General features: G+C 37.8%; 1 protein-coding gene across 2 annotated transcripts; it reads left to right on the top strand.

Annotated features, from left to right (window-relative positions):
• The first annotated feature begins 705 nt into the window (after positions 1-705).
• On the top strand, positions 706-12,569 carry si:ch211-106k21.5. Of its 2 annotated transcripts, XR_005992712.1 has the most exons (4): positions 706-972; positions 8,253-8,386; positions 8,469-9,813; positions 10,770-12,569. XR_005992712.1 is itself a non-coding variant. In XM_041802288.1 (3 exons), exon 3 carries the CDS (start codon positions 8,471-8,473, stop codon positions 9,683-9,685), a length of 1,215 nt encoding a protein of 404 aa, XP_041658222.1. In that variant the 5' UTR covers positions 706-972; positions 8,253-8,386; positions 8,469-8,470; the 3' UTR covers positions 9,686-12,569. The 2 variants fall into 2 exon arrangements, 1 of the variants encoding a protein (XP_041658222.1); XM_041802288.1 differs by having other exon boundaries at positions 8,469-12,569.
• The last annotated feature ends 8,096 nt before the right edge of the window (positions 12,570-20,665 follow it).

Below are 20,665 nucleotides of genomic sequence, written 5' to 3'. Positions count from 1 at the left end.
ACTTTTATCTATTTATTTACTCTATTTTATTATGTTCTACTCAGGTCTTCCCAATTCCATTGCACTACTGGCTATTTTGCACTTTTTTATTTAAATATAAACTGTTTTCATAGTGATTATAGCTACTGCATATATTGAGGTTTGTTGTTTTTGTCTATATTCTATTTTTTAATGATATTGCACTGGATAAGAAAGAAGCGCAATTTCGATCCTCTATATGTCCTGTACATTGCAAAATTGACAATAAAGTTGACTTTGACTATGTGGTAGCCAGCAAATACACAAAAGAAAGTTTAATTATATTAAATGCATTTATTTTACTTGGTTAAAGATGATTATTTAAACAAATGGACAGTATAAAGTAAAGTTATTGCAGTACTTTCAAAGACAGTTTTGGTTTTAAAACTATACTTTTTTAAAACTTAAGGCACCTTTATAAAGACAGAGATAAACAAGCTGTTTTTATGGTTAATAACCTGCTGTTATAAAAAAAAAAAAATCAAGAATGAAAGGGATTCACATTAGAGCGCAAAAGCTTTTAAAACACGAGCATGCTTGCTAACGCCAGTATTGTGAAAATGTGAGTTGCGCCACCAGGGGGCGCTGCGCATTGATTTCACGTTAGCAAAGCTCAATCTGTTGGTTTCATTCGCAGTTAAAAGCACCGAAAACGGAGCACTGTGTCACACTGTGTGTATGGATAAACACCATTACAGTCACAGACTCACATGCACTGGCAGCGGTGGTTTTTCCACATTCCGCTCAAAGGTAGACATTCAGACATAATGAAGACACTCCCTCTCTGACCCGCACGAGGAGCAGGAAGGAGAGGAGGTGGAGGTGGCGGCACGCGGGACAGTTGATGCGATGCAGAGAGGAGGACGCTGCAGCTGATGTTTGGATCCTCAACATGTCTGAGGAGTCTGACAGATTAGGGCCAGAACAGGGCTGCGGCTAGCTTGAAACTCACAGGTAAGAAACACACTTTAACACTTTTTTAAGCTGCTTAGACACACTTCAAACACGTGTTCAGTTTTGTATTGCCCCAAATTTGTCAGAACTTTATTAACAGCTACATAGTATAGCAGTTATGCTGATTAAAGGCTTGAAGTGATGCTATTATTGTGTTTTTGCCAAACTGAGAATGTTTTTGTCAGATTGTGAAGTTTATGACCCCATAACCTTAGCTCTACTTACATATACATGCAATTACAGAATTTACTTATTTATTTATTTTACAATTTTCATTGATATTGTTGAATATACGAGGATTTTTTTTTCTATTTCCCCAACTAGAGTTGCCACAATACCAGATTTCTTTTTGTGTTATTTTTTTTTTTTTACTTCATGTTCAGGAGAAGTTTACAATCACATAAATTAACAAGTTAAATCGTACTGATATTAACATAACGACAGAGAAGAGAGGAGATTGAGAACATTAAAACATACCTCATCCTACAAAAAAAAAAAAAAATACAGGAATCATTGGCCATGTCCCTCTTGGTTTGTTAAAAAAGAGTTAATTAGTATCAATATCTTAAATAGTAATGATCATTGGTGCCGTCAAGATGAACATCAGTTCAAATTTATAAGCTGCTGAATAAAATGTTGGGTCAATAAAAATGAATAAATAAAATACGATTAAAAGAACTTGATAATAATAATGATAGTAATGATATAATAATGAGTTGGACAAGTTGTCACATGTCACATGAACAAGTGTCTGTCTACAACAGCCACACAAACCTGATATAGATATGTGCTGAGGATCGGATGTAGCTGCAACAAATAATGCCAGTGTTTTTGATGCAATTTAGATTGTGTACAGGTCTTTGCATGCAATTTTTGATGGATCAGTTTTTCTCTATCTCACCTGTCTATTTTTATAAATGTGATTATTAAGTATCTTTGGCTACATTCATGCTGCAGTTAAACATGACCTGAATCTGATTTTTTTGCTCACATGTGAGCCATATCTGATTTTTTTCTGACAGCGTGAACAGCACAAGTCACACCAAGTCAGTTGAATAGCTTCTGTAATTTATACAGAATATTTAAACAATTTATGATTTGTTGGGTTAGAAAAATGAAGATGTTAAGCTTTAAAGCTCCTGTGAGGAACTTTAGATTGTGTTGGCTCTGGCGCCCCCAGTGGACATTGTCTTTCCTCATTTTGTCCTATTTGTTTCTTTCTCATCCAGCTGTCCTCTAACAGTCAAATGAAACTCTGTTCAAGAACTGTTATCATGGAAGGTGAAAACAAAGTTTACTCCAGCGGTATTTTCATCACTTTGTGTGACGCCTACCCCATTTCAACCAATTTAGATTTTTTAAATAACTATAACACAAAGGCCAGTCTTTACACCTAGTGTCTTGTTTTCACTTGTATGTCATAATGAGGCGTCACTATTGATTTAAGCCTGCCTCCTAACTACCTGAAAACTCCTTACAGGAGCTTTAAAGTATAAAGCTGAAAAAATAATGTAGGTTATACTTTAAATCACTCTTTTCTTTCATTTTCTAGATATTTTAACTCTTAAATTCATTGAAAAGTAATTAGTTAAACTTAACGTTTTTACGTTTTTAAACGTTTTTAAAAGACCCCTGCATGCCTCAAAATGTCAGCCTATCTGATGTTTTTAACCCTGACTAAAAGCTTTCTAGACTTCAAAACTCGTTCAGCAGCAGGAACATCTGCTGTTTAAAAGACCTCCACCCTTGAACAACACTAATATTTTCTTTACCTTGATTTAGCACTTTTAATATTAACTTAAAAATCAAAGCGAACCAGCCTTCAAATCTTCAAAACTTTCACTTTTTGGACTCTCATATGCTCTAAGAAATGCCTCTCTGTGTTCTCTGTGTTGCCTCAGCTGCAGCCTCTGTTTAATGTAGGAATATTTTATGATAGGGAGAATGGAGACCGTTATTTCAGAGGAAGCTGTGCTGCCAGAGAGGATGTAGCTGTTCACATTGTTAGCGAGTGAGATCATACACCATCTCCTGATTTAAAGCTCCCTCCTCTCGATAGGCGCTCACACCCAGAGAAGAGACGGACGGTCCAAGAAAAATCCTCCTGTTTGGATAATGAGCCTCCAATCTCATTTCAGGCCCTGTGAAGGTCAACCAGTGTCTGTTGTGTTTGGTGTAACTTAAAAATCCAAAGATCGACTCCTGTGTCAATATTTAGAATGCAGACCTCCTCAGATGTCATGTTCTTTAACCTGATTAGTCCATACTAACCTTTAGACCTCCTTCTCTTATCAGACAGAGATGGGAATTCGACTCTGCAGGCATTATGTTGTCTCTAATGCTGACTGCATTTGTAGGAGTGTCATCCTAAAGTTAACCTACAAGCTTATGAAGGACCACAGCATCCAAATGTAAGCAAATGATCCCCTTAATGCAGCCATTCAACCCAGCTATTTCCCTTTTCCTCTTTAGAGTGATGGAGCTTGAATGTGTGGTCTGTTGATAGTGATCAGTTAGAACAAAAGCATTTTTACAGAGCAGCATGCAAATAATTACGAAGTTAAAGGGCTGTGCACGATAAATAAACAGGGCAGTACAAGGTTTAATTCATGAGATTGTCTGAGAGATATGTTTTAGAAAAGCAAGTTTTACCTCCTTAGATGGAAAACATTTGCATTTTATATAACCACACTAATGTTAGATATCTTTAATCTTAATAAATCCAATATGTTGTAGGACTTAATGGCTTCTAACGAAGCTTTAAACATCAACCAGTTATGAAAGATTCCCCCATCTTCTTTTCTCAAGAATGAAGTAGAACATCCAGTGACAGAGGCAAAGCTGGGGAGCAAATCTTGCTCAGGTTCCTCCCATTTCTCTTGATCTTTGATGAGATGTTTCTACACCTTGATTGGAGTCCACCTGTGCTAAATCAAACTGATTGGACATGAAGTGGAAAGGCACACACTTCTTCATATCAGAGCAAGGGCCAAGCCATGAGGTAAAAGGAACTGCCTGCAGGGCTCAGAGACATGATTGTTGCAATGCACAGAACTGGGGAAGGCTACAAAAAACATTTCTGCTGCACTAAATTGTTCCCCAGAGCACAGCGGCCTCCATGATTCTCAAATGGTACAGGTCTGGCACAACTCTTCAAAGAGATGGTCGCCTAGCCAAACTGATTAAGAGAGGAAGAGAACCCGATGGTCACTCTGACTGAGCTCCAGAGATCCTGTGTGGAGATGAGACGAAATTCCAGAAGGACAACCATCACTGCAGCCTCTACTGACCTGACTTTATGGCAGAGTGGCTAGATGGAAACCTCTCCTCAATGCAAAACACATGAAAGCCCGCTTGAAGTTTGCAAAAAAAGCACACATTCGGACTGTGAGAAACAAAATTCTCTGGTCTGGTGAAACCAAGATTGAACTGTTTGGAGGAAACCATTCAGCCCTCATCACCTGCCCAGTGCCATCCTAGCAGTGAAGCATGGTGATGGCAGCATCATGCTGTGGGGATGTTTTTCAGCATCAGGGACTGGGAGATTCTGTTTTCACTTTGTCATGATGGGGTAATGAGTGTAGATTACTAAGAGTAAAAATGTTTTTTTTTTTTTTTTCAACTGTAACATCAGGCTGCAACATAGCAGAATTTAAAAATATCAAGGGGGTCTGAATACTTTCTGACTGCACTATGTGTTAGATTGCTTCTTGATTAGTTTCTCTTCATTTTGTGCTATGGTACTTGGCCCCAGCTCATGGGAAACACATCAGTTTGTCTCATATTTGCTCTGAACAACCACTTTGCCACTTTGTGACATCTTTTAAAATATCTGTCTAAATATATCTGCATGCAAGCTTGGGCAGGAAACACATTTTTTTAAACATAAAAGTCTGGTTAAATATTTCTGCCACACAGTTTTATTTATAGCCTACATGCTGTATTTCATTTTTCTCACAGACGTCAGAACACTCAGCGTTCCTCACATGTATGTATCATGTTACCTCAGCAAGTTACAGAAAGTGTGCAAGGAAGTTTTGTTTATTATGACCAACACTTCCTGCATTTGTTTTGCTCTCCTAAAACTGTAGACTTAAAATCCAAGCAGCTGTGCATATTAGCATACTAGCATGGTACTATGATTGCTGTACATGCTGTTGACATACTCACTTGGCTACCTCCAGGAATAAATCATTTAAGCTTCATCATTTTGTTTAGTTGGTGTGCCAGTGTTAGCATAAGTGACAAAAGTGTGACAGTACAGCCTGACATAGCAGGGAGATTATTATTTATAATGTAACATTGTTAGTAAAGCAAAAAACAGCAGTAAGCCAGAAGGATCCCTCACACTTCAATGATTCATCATGAAAAGTAAAACTTAAAATTTGAGCTCTTTTGTGAGTGGAAAGGTCTGACATCATGACCAAACACTCTCCTTCTCATTCTGTCTCTGCCACTCCTTCACATGTAAGACTTTTAAGAAGCACAGCCCTCATTTAAGTCGACCACACGTGCTTTAATTTTCAAGCAGCGTCTCAAAGTATACAGGAGTTTCAGGAAGTGACCCACAATTACCTTTTTTTTTCCAGGAAGAGCAGGGACTCCAAAATATTGTCAAGTCACAACTTCAATTAGACTTAGTCATAATCATGTAATTACAGGAAAATTATGAAGTCTTACCTTATTTTAAGGACCTTTTAAAACCTCATCAGAGTTATTTATGCTGTATACTACAGTTAAGTGTTTGTTTTCTGCTCTCTGTCGTGTAGTAATGTGTCTTCTCTGCGATACCTGATGCTTTTACCAAAAAGTCATAATGTTTTGTGCAGAATGAGGTATATTAGTATTTCATAACTGCATACAGATAGTTTTGATAAATCCCTTGTACATGTGATGTACCTAACCCACTAGACCCCTCAAAGTTACAAAACAACCTCATAAATAAATGAAGCCTAGCGTTAGTTCACACATTACATGGTACTCATACACCCAGCCGTGATCAGCTCATGGCCAGCTGAATCCCAGTTGTTGCCTCCTAGCTCCCACATTCAATCACAGCTCTTTCTCTCAACAGCGGTCCATGTAAATATGGCAAACTTCTCACTAATCCTGCTTGCATTAATGCTGATGCACCATGCTGCTGCTGAGAAAGCTGAACGTCCTCCACCCCAGCCTCCTCCATTATAGCATAAAGTCTGTTTCACCCTCATACTGAGATTCTTGCTACTATGCATTAATTGCTTTTGAACTAATTTTATTTTATTTAATATGCATTGTCATAAATGTATCAATCCATAAGGAGGTTTCTAGCTATGCACTTCCTGGAAAGTCAAAACATGCTGCTTGACTGACCCAGGGAGCATCTTTAGAGCAGAGCCTTCTCCACCAAGTAAAACTGTACATCCATTTACAATAAAATGGTAAATGTGTGACAAGAGTGTTAAGTTTTCTTTTCCCTGTTAGGTTCAGATTTTCTGTCTGACATTTACGACACTGTCAGACAACTTAATTTAAATTTGATAAAAAGACAAACTATCTTTTGTTAACTATGTTATTAATGCTATTACTGCTATAAGTATTTTATCTCTTGAGCTGTTTCTGGCAAAACAGAAAACGTAACTTTTAGAGTTCTAGCACAACTTGTCTTTCACAGTGGTAGCATGACTGACAAAAAGTGTTCAGTGTGTATCATTGCTGTGGAAAATCGGGAATCAAGGACAGCTTTATAAGGAGGCATGAACTGCTTCTGGAAGCTGCCGTTCTGTTGCTGTTTCTCATTTGTGTTTTGTGCTGCTTACTTGTGATGGACCATGATTATTCTCAGCCATTGGCTTTGTGTTGTGTTGCCCAAGCTCCTCTGTAACACATAGCTTCAGCCACCAACCCATGACCCCTGACCCTGTAACGCTGTAACATGCTACTTTGCTCCATCCAATTTCAGTGCTCCATCCTCCATAAGATGCGTAATAAACAGTAAGCACCTAAGCAAAAGGGCTTTGTAATTAGCTTGCAGTGCATACCATGAAGGGCACTTTTAACAGCTTTTCTCCCTCATTTTGTAAAAATCATGCTTGAAAAGTAAACAATGGTTTACTGTTTTGTAAATACACCTTATGGAGTTGTTGAACAGAGATCTCAATTCAAAACAAGAAATAAACAGCCAAGCTGAGCAGTGCATCACTACTTGTCATTATTTTTTGTTGTTTTGATTGGTTTACTTTTAGCCCTTTGGCTGTGGAATTTACATATTGTGCATTAGAATATTTAGAGCTCTGTGAGCTCCACCCTCCACTTTTTAATTGGAGAGTATTTTCAACAAAAACAGTGCTCCATTAGATGTACTTACTAAACAGTAACCGTTTCATAGATGAATTTAACCTAATGAGGGAGAAAGGCTGTGAAAAGTAGCCTTTGTGGTTTGGGCTGCAAAGATGCTTTGCAAGTAGCTTGCAGCACCAACCATGCAGGTCACTTTTAACAGCTTTTCTCCCTCATTTATTGAAATTCATGCGTGAAAATGATGTTATACTGTTCAGTAAATTAACCTTATGGAGGACAGTTTTTGTTGAACAGTCCTCAATGCAAAACAAGAAGTCAGCAGCAGGGGCAGGTGGAGCTGAACAGAGCATCTCTACTTGTCATCCTTGCTAATCATTTTGATTAATTTGGTTTGCCGTGGAATTTAAACACTATGTGTTTGAATATTTAAAGCTTCTGTGATGAGTTTTAAGCTGGTTATGAAACAGACTTGAATTAATATTGATGCCAGTAAAGGACCTTAAAAGGCTAAGGAAGTGCAAATAGACTGATTGTTTCTTTTTACTTGCTTCTAATGACTGTAAATGTTGTTGCGGGGTAGGTGTCAAGGCAATTAACAACTACTGGAAAAGCACACTTTTTTCCTATTCCTGCTCTCAGGGCAAAATTAGCAGACATGAAAGGTACCATATGTTCACAGGGGGTACCAAAATCAACATAACTGAGAATTACTCAGAAGATCTTTAAAACAAATGACTTGGTTGGGATATTTAAGACTTATCAGGATAGGCAGCTTAGTTTTGAAGTTTTCATAGACTTTTTCCAAGCAGCAGGTCTATTATTAAACTGCTGTTTGTACATCACATATGAAAGAGGCCAAAGTCTCAGTTTTCTACATTGTTCTGTAACACAAAGCTTTATCTTTATCTTTGAGTGATCTTTGTTTGTCTTTCTCCCATCCACCCGTTAACATCACAGCCTTCACATGAAACTCATAGTAGCATCTGTTTCCTCTCCAACAGTCAAACGCTGAGCTCCTGATCCCTGCTGACCTGTCACCATGACAGCTCCCACAACCCTCACAGCAACCAGGAGTCCTCTGAGAAGTTGTTAGGTTTACGAGCACATTAACATCTGCGAGACGCTTCGGGAACAGGTGGGTAGAGCTGCAGGAGGAAGAAACAAAAGAAACCATTGCAGAAGTATATAATGATAATGTTGCATCTTTTCTGTTTCAGCGATGCTTTGCCAGAGGGTTGCCCTGCTGATTTCCATCCTACTGGTGAGGATAGGGCTTGTGGGAGGATGCGTTTGTCCTCCAGCTACCATTTTGTCCCAGTTTCCCTCTGAGGTTCCCGCTGATGTCTGCTGCTTGAACTTCTCCGGTTCTTTTTTCAGCCACGTGCACTGGTCTGTGTTTACTAATGAGACAAACATCCAGACACTGGATCTCTCCTCCTGTAATATCACTTCTCTTGATATCACTGGCACGAAGACATCAACTTTTCAGAAGGTTTACTTAGGTCATAACAAACTAAAAGAGTTACCAAGGGAGTTTCTTGCCAATCAGCCAAACCTCATAGAGCTGGATCTGAGCTGGAACCTGATCCAGGAGCTTCCTGAGGGTTTTTTAAAGGACTCTGAAAATCTCCAGAAGCTGTACCTGCAAGAAAACCAGCTCTATATCCTCCCTGGCTCTGTGCTGCAGAAGCCAAGCTTGACAGTGCTTGACGTGGATGGGAACCCCTGGGAGTGCTCCTGCATGCTACTGGAAGGTCTGGAGGAAGGCGGGAAGGTAAACAGGACTATGAGGCTTCTAGATCTGGTAGGGAACTTAACATGTGAATCTCCAATGCACCTTGCCGGCAGGATTGTGTTCTCTATTAAGCTAACAGACGTGTGCCGACCAGCCGGGCTCACAGCGCTCTTCATCACTCTCCCTCTTCTCATCCTCTCTGCTCTGATTCTCTGCTGGTGCTGTGGCAGGAAGAGGAAGAAAAAAGAGGTTCCTCTAAGCGCCTCCAAAAAGAGAGCTTCCAGTTCAAGTAGCAACGCTCAAAAGCATTACAAAAAGCAGCAACCTGCTGCCACAGAGCAGAATAAAGACCTCAATGAGGGGATCCTGAAGAACCAGCTGCTGCTACGTCCAGCATCCACCCTCCTGGGCAGCACCAGAGACATTTATGAGGAGGTGGAGATTAAACTGGGCTCAGTGGAGTCTCTGCCCAAAGAACCCTCATGTTGCTCCTCTACAGAGGGGAAGCAGGGTCTACAGGAGCCTGACGGGGTCAGTAAGACAGACCTGGACACAGTCAGTGTGACAGAGGTGATGAAAGACTCAGCGGACAGGGAGAAAGCTTACATGACTCAGTCCACTGAATACTACAGCCTGGTACCGGGGATTGAACTGGAGGACTCGGACCACGGCGAGTATGAGAACGTCAGCCTCTCATGACACGGCCTTAAAGGAATAATATGACGTTTTGGGATTTTTTACATTTAAAGCAGCCATGATGACTGAAGAGGTCTGACATGAAGAAGTACATTTTTTTTGCCTTTTTTTGCCTTTTTTGTTATTTTGTGGTAAGAGATTCTGCATTTCCATCCATGCTTACTCACTGGTCTGAAGTTGTTTGAAATTTTGAAGTGTTAAAGTAGAAATAACCTAATAAGAAGTTTTAAACATGATTGTGATTGTTGCTTACTTGGTGCTTAAATTTACATTGCCTATAGAGAATGAATTTTAGAAACAAGGTCCTCAAGGGCATATAAGGGTAGAGATGGAGCCTGGAGCTGTTAGCATACTTAGCATAAACAATGAAAGCATCCAGCTAGACTGGCCTAAAGAGGAGAAGAATATTCCTAAACCTGTAAGGTAAATTAAATAGTATGTTTTATCTCTCATGTTTAATTGAGCACCAACACTGATGTCTCATTTCACTTAAAAAAACACTCATAGATAGCTCAGTGGACAAGTCAAAGGTCATCTGCACCTTTTTTGTGAAACATATACCTTTTAACAGCATCTTTATTTCCTTTTCAATCCATAGCAGGTGATTAAGTTCATGCAATTATCTTCAATCTATGCAAAGGTCTTTATTTTCCTCCAGAAAAAGTGGGTCTGTATGCAAACATGAAGTCTAGTTTACGGCCTTGTCCACACAGAGAAGAAAATGATCTGGTTTTTTTTTGTTTGTTTGTTTTCAAAAAGTTTTCTGTAAGCATCATTTCAAGAAATATCCACGTTAGCATGAAACAATTGAAAATGGCTGAAAATATAGTAAGTATATGCCAGGCATGTAAATGGTGCTGATACAGAAATATATTAAAAAACAGAGAAGAAGGTTTTAGATAAAATAGGCTAGCATTAAATCCCTGCCACTTTTTTATGCTAGGCTAGGCTATCTCCTGGCTCCTGACTCTATAATTAACCCTCAAAAGTGCTTTCTTAACTCAGTAAAAATCATGTTTCTCAAAATAGACCTCTGGAGTATTCCCCTAGAAGCACTAAACGGAGTCACTGTTATCTACTGATACAGGGACAGCGTGGTCCAGCCTCTGTGGTATCACAATGTAAGAGGAAGTGATTTAATACGGAGCTTTTCCTGTGGGACCTGAGGAACGCAGTGACCGTTGCAAAGGGAGGACCCCTTTTTCACTCTGGAAAGAGCTACTTTCAAGACACAAATGCATAAGGGACTTCTTTTTTCTATTTAATGCTGCACTCAATGCAAATGTACTCTACATGTTGTTCCCAGTCTATAACAAAGACACAGGCATATTTTAATGACTACTTGTTCCAGGTCAAGCAAGCTTTTGTGTAGCTCTTGTTTACCTCACCCAAGTGCAATTGTTAAATGCATTCCAGTTTGACTTGTTATATATTATACTAAAGACAGGATGTCCTTGATCAAACTTTTCACCTTATGTTGCACATCCAGAAATGTAGGTGCTGAACCAATGACTAATCCCATTCTAATGCTAGTTCTTAATTAAACATGAAATGTGGAATGTAAAGCCCAGATGATAAGTCTAAAAATATTTATATCACTGTTAAGTAAGGATGGAGGACAAGTGCTTGCTAATGCCTCATATCACATGCTGAATTGTGCATATAGGCTGGAAAATACCAGCATGGCCTTGTATAAATGGTGTGAGATATGAATCTCTGCAGAAAGACAACACATTTAAGGTCACAGAGACGCAGACACTTGAGCATAATCTAATAGACGTCTCACTCTCACACTCGCCGACTTTCAATGCTAATTTGTTTGAGTTCAGTGAGAGAGGGTGCAGCTCTGAGGGTGTGGAGCTTCCTGTGATTTTAAAATAACTGAGGTGTATTTTCCAGACAGGGGTTTCACATATTTTCCACTCAAGCTTTATTCACTGACATTGTAAGGTTCACTGCTTAAAAAGCCCTGAGGTCATTACACAAACAAAAGGAGTGAAGGCTCCATTTGTGAATTTGTACATTTTATGCACAACATCTGTTGTACAGTGTGTTGTTGTTTGTTTATCTCTTGCTTCATACAACCTTATTTCCTAAAAAGTTGGGACATTGTGTAAAATGTAAATACAAACAGAATGTGGTTATTAACAAAACAATGATCTCACATTTTTGAAAGAAAATAAAAGACAGATCTCTGAGAAACTAAAATTTTTGTTCTTTTTCAAGTACATTTCAAAGCAATCCCTTTTAAAAACGTAGGGAAAGTGGCAACAAAAGACAGTATTAAGTTGTAAAAATAACACTTGATAGTTTCAGTTTACTGGCAACAAATTAGTGTCATTATTCTATACAAAAATCACCCCTTTATGTCTGTATTTTCATTTTACACAGTGTCCCAACTTTTAGGAAATTGGCTCTGATAACTAATTATTGTTGTTACACCTGTGAGATTCTCTGTCTTAAAAACCACACAAGGAGTCAAACAGGAAAACAAATGACATCATCTAGCCAGCAATGAAGCAAACTAGCTTCTAGTAAGTGGTTTTATATTTTGTTAGCTGAAATTGAAACATCAGCTGCTTTCATTACCTGTAGTATGCTAGGTTAGCTAATTCTTTTGTTCTTTGAAACAGGTTGACAAGCATCTTAAGCAATTGTTCAATGTTGAAGCAGGATTTTTATAATTGAAATCATGTAAAAGTGGCCTTGATCATGACTTGATAGCTATATAGCCTACATTAGCATTAGAACACTGCCTACATGCTCTAAATGCATTCGGCTACCTGACCATTACACCAAAAATACATGTACTTTAATAGGGAGTTGGCCCCCCTTTTGCAGCTACAACAGCCTCTACTCTTTTTTAGAAGGCTTTCCACAAGATTTTGGAGTGTTTTCTGGGGATTTATGCCCATTCATTCTGTAAAGCATTTATGAGGTCAGGCGCTGATGTTGGACAAGAAGGCCTGGTTCACTATCTCCGTTCCAGTTCATCCCAAAGGTCCTCAGTGGGGTTGAGGTCAAGGTTTTGTGCTGGCCAGTCAAGTTTTTCCACACCAAAGTCAATCAACTATGTCTTTATAGTTGTTGCTTTGTGCACTGGACAAAGTCATGTTGAAATAGAAAACGGCCTTCCCTAAACTGTTGCTACAAAGTTAGAAGCAACATTGTCCGAAATGTCTTGGTATGCTGAAGCAGCAGCCCTTCACTTGAGATATGGAGCCCAGCCCAAACCCTGAAAAACAGCCCCATACCATTGTCCCTCTTGCACCAAACATCACAGCTGGCACAGTGTGGCCAGGCAGGCATGTTTTGGGGACCTCTATTGGGAGACCAATATAAACTTGTCTTAAAGGGGTAAAATATGTGACCTTTAAGAATGCCCTTCACTGGAGATAAGGGGTCTAGCCCAAGCCCTGAGAAACAGTCCCATACTATTATCCCTCCTCAACTTAGACTCGCCCATTTTGCTACCAAAGAGAAGCATGATTTGTCACTCACATTTCCACTGCTTCACAGTCCAGTGTCGGTGTGCTTTCCAACCACTGCATCTGACACCTAGCATTGCATTTGTTGATTTGAGGCTTGCATGCAGCCTCTTAGCCATGGAAACCCATGTCATGAAGCTCTGGGTGCACAGTTTTTGTGCTCACATTAATGCCGGAGGAAGTTCAGAACTGTGGAACCAGCAGAGTGTGGCAACTTTTCCGCACCATGCGCCTTAGCAGTTGTTGACCCCACCCTTTGATTTTACATGGTGTACTGCTTCATCAATGAGTTGCTGTTGTTCCTAAATGCTTCCACTTTCTAATAATATCCCTAACAGTTGACTATGGAATATCCAGCAGGGATGAAATTTCATGAACTGTCTTATTACAAAGGTGGCATCCATCCCTGTACCACCCTTAAAGTCACTGAGCTCACATTTTGTATCACAAATGTTTGCAAGTCTGCATGGCTAGGTGCTGGATTTTATACACCTGAGGACAAAAGTTAGCAGGTATGGCCGAGTACTTTTGTCCATACAGTGTATTTGTAAACAGCTAATTTCCATTTCCAATTTCCATTTGTTTTTCCACACAAAGGTGAATTAAAAAAAAAAAAAAAAGTTTATCTGGAGTGTTAATATCCCAAAATTAAGAGCAGGACAGAACTTAAGCAAGCACTAGCTTAATGTCTATTAGCATCCAGGACAAGCTACTACAACAGTTCAGTAAACAGCCTATGGGGCAGAGGACAGGGCCTTTTATAGTAAGATTCACTCCTTTATACGAATATATAAAATTTATGTCATGGTCCTTCACACTAGAAGAACTGCTACAACTGTTTAAGCTAGTTAGCATTAAATGCTAATGCTAGAATCCCATTATTTTTTACCTTTGCTAGTACTTTTTCTTAAACACAAGTCAAAAAAGGACACCACTCAATAAACATTTTTAATTCTCATTTTAGCATCAGATAAATCCAACATTTTGACAAACCTGCCATTCCTTGTATTGGTTGTCAAACTAAAACTTTTCTGCCATCGGGCCAAAACCTTCTATCTCCAAAATCAACACTTTTCAGGGAATGAGAAAAAAAGCTGTGTTTTTTCAAACAATTCAACCCTGAATGATCATAGTCAGCATCTTTTTGACACTTTTTATTGGTTTGAAATTCTTAAAAATCCACTGGTAGATGTAAAGATTGTCCAATAGCACTGATGGAAAAGATAAAAATGAATAACGGAGATATGCGGTTTTGGCCAGATGCCAGCAACTTGCAGAATGGAGTTATTCTCATGCCTTTCAACAAATTCTAGGCTTTTGAAGCCTCAACATTACATACATTTGTCTTCAAATTTAATATAAATAAATAAATAGTTTGTAAATGGAAAACACCGTTAAACACAAAGTTGATCTTGAATAAACAAGAAAAAAAAACTTCAAGGCACTCTCTTTAAGCATTATAATGCTTTTATCTTCACGGTATGATCATGTGTGGACCTAAAAAACACACTTCAGCACATTTCCGCATTAAGCCTTTATCAGGAAGTCAAACAAAGGATCTTTTTTTATTCAACAACTCCATGAATCTCTTTTCCAAAGAGCACCTCAAACAAACTTTTTATTTAGTCCAAGAAGCACTCCTTCCTATGTCTTTTTTTCTTACAAATAAGATATTGTTTTAGGGTTGGACCAATAGATAAAGCAAAAAATCCATTGAGCTCTGAAAATTTGGAGATGTCTAGCGACATCTGAACTTTGTATCTCTGCAGCCCTTTATCCATGATTGATTTATTTTGATGGGAAAGAGGCTTTGGCAGCAATAAATCATCATAAATGGTCAAACTGCTGTGGCTATATCTATATTAATATATCAGCATCAATAATCCTTTCTGAAGCAAAGCTAAATGAGTTTAATTGTGTCATATTTCTTAAAAGCACTGATTTCACCACTGCGTTTATACAGATGCACTATGTCAAATATATAAAAAAGGTAACTGTTGATGAATAAATGTTTTTATAATAATGTCTGACTCATCATTTTGTTTAACGGTAGGATGTCTAAAACTGCCAATATGGGAGGAATGAAAAATTGAATAGTGTTAACTCTGTGCTTTTTCAGAACTTGCTCCAGATCTTTCTTTCCTTTTCTTTTTTGTTGCCCCCCTTCAGCTCTTTCTGCCCCGACAATGACCCAGACCGGCCCCAGCTACCTGAAATCCCTCTTTTCTTTTGAGCTCTAATTTCACTCACCGTGGGAAGTTGTAATTACCGCATTGGGTTACTCAAACGATCAGCTCTGAGCTCTGCTCTCTCTGTCCTGTTCTCAGAGGTCTTAGCCTGGACCGGTGGATCCTGTAGCCGAGGCCAGGAAATGGCTGGGATGATAATCTGGGAGTATATTTAATCTGGTTCAAGATCACAGAATAACTACAGGTTTACATGTGACGGTAAACCAAACTTCTTTATAGACTTGTTAAAAATACACCATATTATGAAGAATAAGAGCTGAATAAACTGCAGAGTCAAACACAAACATGGACAATAAACAACTGAAAAAAGTAAAACTACTGATGAGTGCTGTCTGAGCATTACTAATGGACATATTTAACTGCTATTAAACACATCAGATGTTCTTTAATTGTTTTCTGTCAATAAAAGAGCATTTTGTGTCTTTATTTATGAGCTAAACAGAGAGCAAGAGGCCTCAGGGCTGTGGCTGCAAACTCAATGCTCACTACAACACTGCCCCCTAGTGACAGGAATGAAAACTACCACGTATGAGGCATTTATAAAACTTTACTGTGGAGGATAAACGTATCAGTTGAAAATAGCACAACGACACACAGTGTTGTGGTTTGACTGCAGCAGAGTGAGCCGTAAAGATTCAGTAAAAGAAAAGGGAAGTTAAATTCAATCACGTGTCCAGGCTGTGATGGAGAATTGATGGCCTCATAAATATCTGGAGAAGAACAAACACAGTCCGAGGAATAAACACGGGTGGAGAAAGAGACTGAGATTTACAGTGGACTGCTGTAACGATGTGAAAAGCAAACAAGCCAGCAGATACAGTGAGGCAGAGAGACAGGAAGGCTGACCATCAGGGGGTCTGACTGTGAAGATGTGCGGAGCTGATGGACAGGACAGTAAATAACAGCGAAAGCCTTGGCTGTGTAATCAATCTGAGAGTTATGTAACTTTACATGGTGGGGCATTTGTTTCACTTAGATAACAGGTCCAAAGCGCTTGATTTTAGCATCTCGCAAAGACATGTTAATAGAAGAAGTATGCATTCTGACATATGTTGATTTTTTATAGACATTTCCATGCATGATGGAATCAATTACACTGATATCAAAACTCATAAATCACACAAAGTCCAAACGGTTAGATAAGATAAAGTATCAGCAATAAATCCCAAAATAGATTTCAAATAAATCATCAAAATCACTGAAATAAGATTTGCTCGTCTCCAGTGCAAAGAGCATGAATGATGGATCAGAGTATCTACATAAATTCCATACTGGTTTTAGACACATCTTTAAACTGGTCATTATTTTATTATGGACTCTAAAAATTGTATTTCTTATAGTTTTAATTTATTACATTTATATTTATTGATTAGCTTTATGTGTTTTCTTTATATTTAGATTTTTAATACATCATGCTTTAAAAAAGCACCTTATTTTATTTTATTTTTTTTATGTCATAAGAACATGAAACCCTCAAGGGCATTTATAGAATAATGATGAAATTATCAATAAGTTACATAATAGAAATTGAAATTCTGAAATGTGAATCCATCTAGAACCCTCTGAAAATACATAATAATTTGTGGTAAATATTTTAGACTACAGTATAATTCAATTGTTATAGATCATTTTGTATGTGTATCTAGCTCTATATGAACAAGGTTGGTTTATGTTAGAAGTAATATACAGTAGGCTACTGTGCATACGTTTAAGGCATAGGCCTCCAAGGATTTGGGCCCCTACTTGCAATAACCCGTGACTGAAGATGGCAAGAGTTGACCCACGAAGCTCGATGGCATCTCTTCTGTCTGGGCCTTTTCACTCCTGGTAATATGAGTGGAGGCTGCTGGCTGTTTTCAGGCCCTTGGGACAACAACAGGATGACCAGAAGCTTGTGGCAACCCTACTACCTGCCCTGACGGCTCCCTAGGTCATGCTTACTTGTTACATCCACCCCTTACTCCACCCTAAAAGTGTGGTTATTTTTTAAAACAGACTATTTTCCCATGACCCTGGTAACAAGCAAAGACATCCAGAGCACAACCAGGGTTGTGCCATTCCTCCAGTCCGATGGTGCCCTTGGGTGGGTTTACTTGCCACACATATGCCTTACTTCAGCCTTAATTTTTTCTAGCCCAAAAATGCCTAAAAGTTTGGCACAGTATGCCATGTGAATTGTAATCCATATTGTCTGGCCAGTAGTCTTATATCTTTTTAGCTAAAATGTAAGCACTGGCTGCTTTCATTAACTGTAGCATGCTAAGCTAGCTAATTAATTGGCTCTCTAGAATAAAAATATCTCTCTGCGAAAGAGATGCTTAAAATCATCCATAAGTGGCCTTAGCCATGACTTGATAGCATGTTAGCTATGTTAGCCTGTATATTTATAAACATCTCATTTTCACTTCTCATCTTTTTTCAGCATTAAAACTGAAGTTGTTTTTTTCTCCACCATGGTGTGACTGAAATACAGAGTTTATCTTGAGTGTCATCTCAAAATCAAGAGCAGGACAGAATTGCTAACAGTAGCTTAAGGCCTATTAGCATCCAAGACAAGCTACCACAAAAGTTCAAAGATAGCTTATGCAAATGGAGAGGGGTCTTTTATATACGATTTAACCATTCCACCAATATATTAAATTGCCGTCGTGCCCCTTTACCCTGGAAGAACTACTCTATTTGGGTTAACATAAAATGCTATTGGTAGAAGCACATATTTCAAGTGTTTCTACTTTTACCAGTACTTTATTTTGCACAAGTCTAAGAAAAAGCACACCACCCTCCAGAATATGTGATAGAAATTGTTGTTCTCAAACGTAAGTCTTTTGTTCATAAAGGTAATTAAAACAAAAGTTTATCTGGAGTGTAGATATCACAAAATTAAGACACTGACAGACCTTAAGCTAGCACTAACTTAAGCTAGACAGGACAGGCTAGCACTTAAGTTCAGTAAATGGCCTACAATAATTGGAATAGGGTCTTTTATATTAGATGTAACCTTTCAAACTAATATATTAAATTGCCTAATAGTGCTCCTTTGTTGTAAAAGAACTACCCCATTCAAGCGAGTTGTAATGCTAATGCTAGAAGCACATATTTCAAGTGTATTTACTTGCGCCTGTACTTTATCTTTTGCACAAGTCTTACAAGGACACCACCTCCAGAATCTGCAGATACAACATATTTTTCTCAAACTTAAGTCTGTTTTTTTTCACAAAGGTGGCTAAAACATAAAGTTATCTGGAGTTTCATTATAACAAAATTAACATCAGGACAGAATAGCTAACATCAGTTTAAGGTCTACTAGCATCCAGGACAAGCTACCACAAAAGTTCAGTAAAGGCCTACTCTAATAATGTTGTTAATGGACCCCTTTTATGTAAGATACTTGTATCTTACATCTTGTAATCTAGTATCTTGTTTCTAACCATTTATACTTATATATCTAACTGCTGTTATGGTCTTTTGCACTACAAGAAGTACTGTAGCTGTTTAAGTTAGTTAGCTATAAAGCTAATGCTGGAATCAAGCATTTTTACTTTTCTCAGTATTTCTTCTTTTGCACAAGTCTAACAAGAAGGACACCACCCTCCAGAATTAAAGGTAAGATAAAAAAATATGTATTGTTGTCACTTTAGTGTCAAAGAAATCCATTGGTTTGACGAACATGCCTCGTTTTAGTTGCTAAACTAAAAATTGACAAGGAAATTGCCATTAAACTAAAACCTTTTCATGGTATATTATAAATTCTTGGCTTTTTAATTATAATAAAACTGAATTTACACACATTTGTCATTTGTCATCAAAATTTGACAAAAATAAATAGTTCATAAATGGTATAAAGGCTGTTAAACACAAATTACACCTTGTTTAAGGAGTGAAAAGCGTCTTTCTGTCAGTTTTTAACAGTAAAATAGGATTTTGTTTAAAATAAAATCATAACAGAGTGGCCTTCAACATGAGTTGATGGATGACAGCAACAAAAATATGCTATGCTATGTTAGCCCATAAATATTTTGTTCTAGCTTATTTTCAGTTTTACTGAAACAAAAGAAATTTCGTTTGCAATGGGAACATTGGTTTTTCAAAAAGAGGTAAACTACGTAGGTGTTTGGCGCTTCAGGAGAGAATTATTACCAAATGTTAAAGTTACCATAAAAGTTCAACAAATAGCCTACTTTGATTAGGAAGTGAATGGGGGCTATTAATGTAAGATGCCCCAGCCCATTTTTTCTTGTAAGTACCCTATAGATTTGATAAATAATATATTCCAACATCTAAGTACCACCAGTAATTACATCCCAATTAATATAATAGTTTCCACTGATTAAAGCTCCTGTGAAGAACTTCCTGTTTAATGTTGATTTTGTGGCACCTCCTGTGAATAAACAGTGCACATCATAAACAAGAGTATGAGTAGTTATTGATGTATAAAAATGTTACATTTTGCTTTCTTTTGATAGCCTATAGCTTTGAACTGATTGTGATTAGAAACAGCAGTTTCTTTGGATCATTGTTAATCTCCTAGTCTGACACCTACCCTGCGGCAATAGTCAGACACATACAGAATACAAATAAAAATATAATTGTCTTTATGCTGATGATCTTGTTTGTTTTTCTTGCTCATAAAGAGGCATGGATTAACATATTTTTTAAGATCAATAATGAAATCTTCTTGGGAGCTTTAAAGTAGATGTTATTATGTCAAATTCATTCTTTTTAAGCATTGTTTTGGCAATTTCTAGTATTTTCAATCATCTTCTAGACTAAATAATTCATTGATATTTTGAAAATTATGAAAATAGTTAATTTATAATATAAATCAATTTTAGATTAATATAACTTAAGTAATGTAATCTTTATGGTTTACCCTATAATCAAAATAAAGAAAGCTTATCAGCTTTAATAAGAACTGTAATTATCATTCTGCATGCTTTATCAACAGGTTATGTCACTGCACTCGGTAACTCCTGGTGTATACATCTCATGGACTTCTGGTTCCCAGGTTATAAATTCAAAGTGTTAATTTATGACAGTCCAGCAGAGGTTTAAATTCAGGACCAGAGGAAGAGCCTGTCTTTTTCAGAACAGCAATATCAAGTGAATACCTTCCCTCATAGGTGAGCCTCATTTTTGGATTTTAGCTAATTGTAGTTATTAAATGTAAATATGAAGACTGAACAACTCTTTATTTTTAACATTTTTTTAATTGACAGGATTTCTGTGGGATCAGAACAGACCCAGAT

Source organism: Cheilinus undulatus, linkage group 13, assembly GCF_018320785.1.
Source record: "Cheilinus undulatus linkage group 13, ASM1832078v1, whole genome shotgun sequence".
NCBI lineage: Eukaryota > Metazoa > Chordata > Actinopteri > Labriformes > Labridae > Cheilinus > Cheilinus undulatus.
This window is presented reverse-complemented; position numbering and strand designations above follow the sequence as displayed.

Bases quoted from the DNA above. Each gene is read 5' to 3' on its own strand.
- si:ch211-106k21.5 (XM_041802288.1), top strand. From the start codon at position 8,471: ATGCTTTGCCAGAGGGTTGCCCTGCTGATTTCCATCCTACTGGTGAGG.